The sequence below is a fragment of the Erinaceus europaeus genome, chromosome 9, assembly GCF_950295315.1.
Source record: "Erinaceus europaeus chromosome 9, mEriEur2.1, whole genome shotgun sequence".
Classification (NCBI taxonomy): Eukaryota; Metazoa; Chordata; class Mammalia; order Eulipotyphla; family Erinaceidae; genus Erinaceus; species Erinaceus europaeus.
This window is the reverse complement of record NC_080170.1, coordinates 14,805,529-14,811,860: the sequence shown is the minus strand read 5'-3', so window position 1 is coordinate 14,811,860 and position 6,332 is coordinate 14,805,529. Positions and strand designations below refer to the sequence as shown.

Below are 6,332 nucleotides of genomic sequence, written 5' to 3'. Positions count from 1 at the left end.
TTAGCTGTGTCCCAAATATTTTGATAGCTTGTGTCTTCATTTTCATTGAACTCTCAAAACATTTTTATTTCTTCCTTTATTTCCTCTTTGACCCATTAATTATTAAGTAGTGTACTGTTGAGCCTCCACATTTTGGGACTATTACTATTCTTTTGTTGATTGTTAAGTGTTAGTTTAATTCCACTGTGGTCTGAGAAGATTCTTGGGATGATTTCAATGCTCTTGAATTTGCTGACTCTGTCTTTGTGGCCTAACATATCATCCATCTATCCTTGAGAATGACCCATTTGGAACATGAGTAAAATGTGTATTCCAGTTTCTTGAAATGAATGACTCTGAAAATGTCCAGTAGTTCTAGTTTATCTATCTCCTCATTTAGATCCCTCATATCTTTATTGATTTTCTGCCTGGATGATCTTTCAAGTTGAGAGAGTGGGGTGTTGAAGTCCCCTACTATGACTGTGTTGCTGCTAATGTATTGCTGTAGCTCTGTCAGTAGATGTTTGATGTATTTAGATGACTTCTCATTGGGTGGATAGATGCATTTCTTTTGAAGTCATCCCATAGGTCTCTGTAATTTTTTTCAGTATCTCTTAATCTCTTTTTGAGATCTTTTACTTCTTTTTTAGTTGTCTCTAATATGTCCTCGATCTTGCTAATTCTGCCTTCAGCCTCATTTATTATATTCTCTCTCCCCTCTATTGTTTTCTGGAGTTCATGTATTTTGTTACCCTGTTCTGATACTGTTTTAGTTTGTTCAGCTAGTTGTGTTCTTAGCTCAGCTATTTCAGCTTTCAGCTCTTTAATAACCTTGAGATAATTAGTGTTTTCTTCCATGGTCTCATTCGTTGTTTCTGCATTTCTGATGACAATACTTTCAAACTCTTTACTTACTCCTGTGATTATTTCCTTAACTAGTGTTTGGATGTTGATCTCATTATTCTGTTCTTCAACATTTGGGGGGCTTTTAGATAGACTCTTTTTTTGGCTCAGTATTTCTTCTGATTGGTTTAACCATTCTATATAGTATGTTCTGAGGTCCCTCTCTCAGTACTTTTCAAACTACTGATCACTCTTGCCTGGATTGACTTATGTCTAAGTATGGTAATTAAAGGGTTCACAGTTGTGGAAATTAACAGTTGTTTCAATATTATTTTAATCCCTGAGTTGGAGCATAGTGGCTTGAAAAAACTCTTTTGTTCTTTTTCTTCCCTGTAGGCTATGGGAGGCTGAGGGCTTTTAAACTATAAATGGGCTTCTTAGCTTAATCACTGACTCCTGACCAAGAGATAAAGAAGGGCGGGACTGACATAATACAGTGGTTATGCAAAGAGACTTTGGCAGCTCCACTGCTAGAACACTGAGGTATACATTTTCTCCTGAGTTTTCTGGTTATTTCTATGTCCCCTGATGTCAGCACAGGGCCTTCCCCACTGCTCCAGATTCTGAAGGCAGTAGCAATGGAATCTCACAGTTGCATTTGGTAAGTCTTAGGGGAGTTCTCTCCTCCCTTCAGCTGTCTTTTTGTTGGTGAAACAGACTGGAGGTGGTGTCTCAACTGGTAAACTCTGGGACTGTTACCAGCCACTTAATCTCTCCTTAGGCTTCTTTCTGTGCATGAGCCACATGTGTTTGCACTCACTGGTGATTTGGTGGGTTCCTGAAGTCATTCTAGTCCTGTCTTGTTGTGGTCCTAGGTGGTCTCCTTTGGTACTCCTCGTTGACCAGTGAGAGGAGAGGTGAGGAGAGAAACAGCTTCTGTTCCATAGCCCCACCTCCAGAAGTTTCCTCTTGTGACATTTTTACTATGATACTCTGTTAATAATGTGGTCAGCAATGGAACACAGATTATCACTGAGACGATGTTGCTGAATCATTTACATAAATTCATCATAATTTTTGAATATGTATTACCTAGATGGCTTTGAAAACAAATCTATGAAATGGTAATAAAGATCATAGAGACATTCACTAACTTTTTTTTTTGGCTATCTACAGGAAACACTTGATTCTGTTTCAGCTGTATCCCAATATTACAGATGATGAAAATAAATGACAGCTCCAGGGACTACTTCATCTTGGTCGGCTTTTCAAAATATCCCAGGGCTGAGTTCATCCTTTCTCTGTTTGCTTCTGGATTTTATGCCATGACACTTTTAGGCAATGCAGTCATCATCTTGGTCTCTATCCTGGACAGCAGGCTCCACACCCCAATGTACTTCTTCCTCTGCAACCTCTCCTTCCTGGATATCTGTTTCACTACTTGTATCGTTCCTCAGATGCTGGCAAACATGTGGGGAAGTAATAAGATCAGTTTTGTTGGCTGCATGGTGCAGTTTTCAGTGGCCTTGGCTCTTGGGTCCACAGAATGTGTGCTCCTTGCTGTCATGGCTGTTGACCGTTATGTTGCTGTCTGCTGGCCCCTCCGATATACTACAATTATGCACCAACAGGTCTGCCACATCTTTGCTGCCATTTCCTGGTTGGCTGGGTTTGCCAACTCTCTCTTTCAGTCTTCCCTGGCTATGCTTTTGCCTCTATGTGGCCACCACAGAGTAGACCATTTCTTTTGTGAGATTTTGATTATTGTCAAGCTGTCCTGTGTGGACACTCATCCAACTGAGTCAAAGATGTTAGTTGCTCGAATGATCATCCTCATCATCCCAGTGTCCATCATTCTCACCTCCTATGCCCTAATTGCCAGGGCTGTGGTAAGGATGAAGTCTGCTGAAGGACGGAAGAAGGCCTTTGGGACTTGTGCATCCCATCTGGTTGTGGTCTCACTGTTCTATGGAACTGCCATGTTCATGTACCTTCAACCAAAGAATAACTACTCTCAGCACCAAGGGAAGGCCCTGGCCCTTGTTTATACCATTGTGGCTCCCAGCATGAACCCACTGGTCTACACACTGAGAAACAAAGATGTCAAGCGGGCAATTAGGAAAGTGGTTTGGAAGGATTCCCTTTAAGAAATTGTGGCTATTGGAACTTGGCTATAGACATGATTTGGGGGAGTAGAAAGTGGAATAATGACAGCAGAGACAGATTTTCCAGGTCCATCCTAGAATGATAAAAAGACAAATAAAGCAAGCACAAAATGAACACAAAATATAAAGTGTTGTTATGCAGTAGGGCTTGTAAGTCCTATCACAAATTGTATATGTATATTTTTGTGATACCCTGGAAAACTGCAGGTTTGGTATTTTCTGAATTTTTTTCACCTCCAGAAAGATATTATAGTTTTCTAGGAGGTGTTGGACATTCTGAAGGCTAGAATGTATGACAGACATTGATGTAGTCTGCAATATTAGCCTGATAAAAAGGTAAATAACATGCATCTAAATCTTTGCTAAAAGAAGGTTAGAAAGCACATCTAAGAAAGACTGGGAAAGATCATGCAGGGATAGTATACTTTGTCTTGGAAAATGTTTCATTCTTTGAGAAATAATTTTTCTGAGTTCTTAAATTCCCTACAAAATGCAGATAATTTTGAAAATACAAATACATTTGACCTGCATGAAGTATAAGCCATGATCTGTTGTTATGTGTAAGATGTTATAACGTGTACATAAATATTTCATTAGCTCTATACAGTACATTCGTATCAGCTCACACATCTGACTTTGTGCAGGTTATACATTTATGTGATGGCCCTCATCAGTTGGGGGGAGGCAAAAATGTAGTGTGCAAAAGACTAACCATGAAAACCCTCAGAACTTCTTAGTGATTTCCAGCCATTACCAAGCAAGAAAACATCCATAACAACATGGAATATTTTCAAGTTTCCAAGAATATGGAACAGAGCATGTTGAAGCACTGTTACTGAGTCAGGTCAAGATGGGGCACTCCTACTCTCTGAATGGGGACTGGGTGAACATGATTTGCCACTTGAGGAAGACTTTCTCCTAGCTGTTTAAGCATTGAATGTCGTTTGTTGAATGGTTAGGTGTTTTCTATTGGGACAGAAATCACAACTGAAATATCAATAGGAATGACAGTGAGCCCAAATATCACTTTTTTTTAAATTTTAACACATGAGATGCCAAAGATTAAATTTGGAACCATGCATGTAAGCCTAATGCATTTCTCACTATATCTCCTTTTCAGCTCTTAGTATCACTTTTGATGGCACTGACATCTTAATGGTATGTTGCCATCTACCCATGATTCAGGATGCTTTTTCAAAGAAGTAGGCCTTCAGTTTTTATTCAGGGAGCAGGTAGTAGTACACCAGGTTGAGTGCACATGTTACAATGCACAAGGACCCCAGTTTAAGTCCTCATTCCCCACCAGCAGGGTAAAGCTTTGCTAGAGGTGAAGTAGTGCTGCAGTTATCTCTGTGTCTCTCTCTTTCTCTATTATTCCCTTCCCTTTCAATTTCTTGATATCTCATACAATAAATAGATAAAGATACTTTAAAAAAATTTTAGGGGCCAGGTGGTGATGCACCTGGTTAAGCACATAGGTTACATTGCAAAAGGACCTGAGTTCAAGCCCCTGGTCCTCACCTGCCAGTGGAAAGATTTGCAAGTGGTGAAGGACTGCAGGTGTCTCTCTCTTTCCCTCTATTGTCCCCCTCCACTCTCAATTTCTCTCTCTCTCTCTAATAAATTAATAAATAAAATAAAAAAGAATTTAAAAAATTTCTTTCAGCACTACTTTGTAGTTTATATATACAAGCTTGTGTCCTTGGTTAACCTTACTTTGGTGCATTTTATTTTTCTACTCTGATTTTAAATAAATTTTTTTCTGTATTTGATTTTTGAATTGTTTATAGGTAGTATGTAGATACACAACTGATTTCTGCATGTTAATCTTGTGTCTGTGCAACTTTGCTCAATTGTTAGAATCTTTTTTATTGATTTAATTATAATCAATAAAAAATTAGATAAAAGGATACATCCCACACAATTCCCACCACCAGAGACTCGTATCCTATCCTCTCCATCAGAAGCTTTCAAATTCTTTATCACCTTGAGAGTATGGAAACAGGTTTGTTACAGGGTGCAGAAGGTGGAAGGTCTGGCTTCTGTAATTGCTTCTCTGCTGGACATGAGTGTTGGCAGGTAGATCCAAACTCCCAGCCTGTTTCTCTCTTTCCCATGTAGGGCAGAGCTCTGGAGAGGCTGGGTTCCAGACACATTGGTGATGTCATCTGTCAAGAGAAGTAAGGTTGGTGTCATGGTAGCATCTCCAAAACATCATATTTGCCTCTGAGTATGTTGATATACTTTTATTTTTTTTTAATTTTTTATTTAAGAAAGGATTAATGAGCAAAAACATAAGGTAGGAGGGGTACAACTCCACACAATTCCCAACACCCAATCTCCATAACCCACCCCCTCCCATGATAGCTTTCCCATTCTCTAGCCCTCTGGGAGCATGGACCCAGGGTCATTGAGGGTTGCAGAAGGTAGAAGGTCTGGCTTCTGTAATTGCTTCCCCGCTGAACATGGGCATTGACTGGTAGGTCCATACTCCCAGTCTGCCTCTCTCTTTCCCTAGTAAGGTGTGTCTCTGGGGAAGCTGAGCTCCAGGACACATTGGTGGGGTCTTCAATCCAGGGAAGCCTGGCCAGCATCCTGATGGCATCTGGAACCTGGTGATTGAAAAGAGAGTTAACATACGAAGCCAAACAATTTGTTGAGCAATCATGGATCCCAAGCTTGGAATAGTGGAGAGGAAGTGTTAGGGAGGTACTCACTGCAAACTCTAGTGTACTTCTGCTTTCAGGTATATATTTTGCAGTAGTTTATGGATATGTGTGCACATAAGCTCTCTCTCACAGAAACTGGTGTATATCTAGGTTATGGGACTTTGTTAGAAAGTGAACTACCTGAGATGAAATTAGAGTGTACTATAAAAGGAAAGGTCTCACCCGAGTAATGAAGCTGAAGGGTTGTCATTCCACACGTGAAGTCTCTGGACACAGTCTGAGGTGAAGCATGTTGAGGTGGCAATCGTTGCGTTGGTTAGGTTGTGATCGGCGGATGCAATATTATTTGGTTTGGATTGGGAGATGCATACGGGAAAGTGGGCCCTATCCAAGGGTTCCAGGACTGGGGGAAGTAGGGGCTCTGTAGTGGAGATGTGAGGTTCCTGCTGTCTTAGGGTTCAAAAAGACAATCGATAGTTAATGTTATCATCACATTATTTGGTAATTGGGTTAACTTTGAAAAGTCCCTTTGTTATGGTTTGCTGTACAGTATCCAGTATCTTGTATATAGCTGTGCTATTGGATGCTTCTAATCTGCTTGGTCTAGGCTTTTGAGAGAGTCCGCATATCAAATACACAGCCTATATATTAAAAAGATTCAGTTTGTGTTTTGAGA

The 6,332-nt window shown here is 40.1% G+C and overlaps 1 protein-coding gene across 1 annotated transcript; it reads left to right on the top strand.

Moving 5' to 3' along the window:
- Positions 1–2,039: 2,039 nt before the first annotated feature.
- Positions 2,040–2,969, top strand: LOC103117123 (olfactory receptor 2J3-like). The gene has a single exon (XM_007527138.2). The coding sequence runs from the start codon at positions 2,040–2,042 to the stop codon at positions 2,967–2,969; it is 930 nt and encodes a 309-aa protein (XP_007527200.2).
- Positions 2,970–6,332: the final 3,363 nt, after the last annotated feature.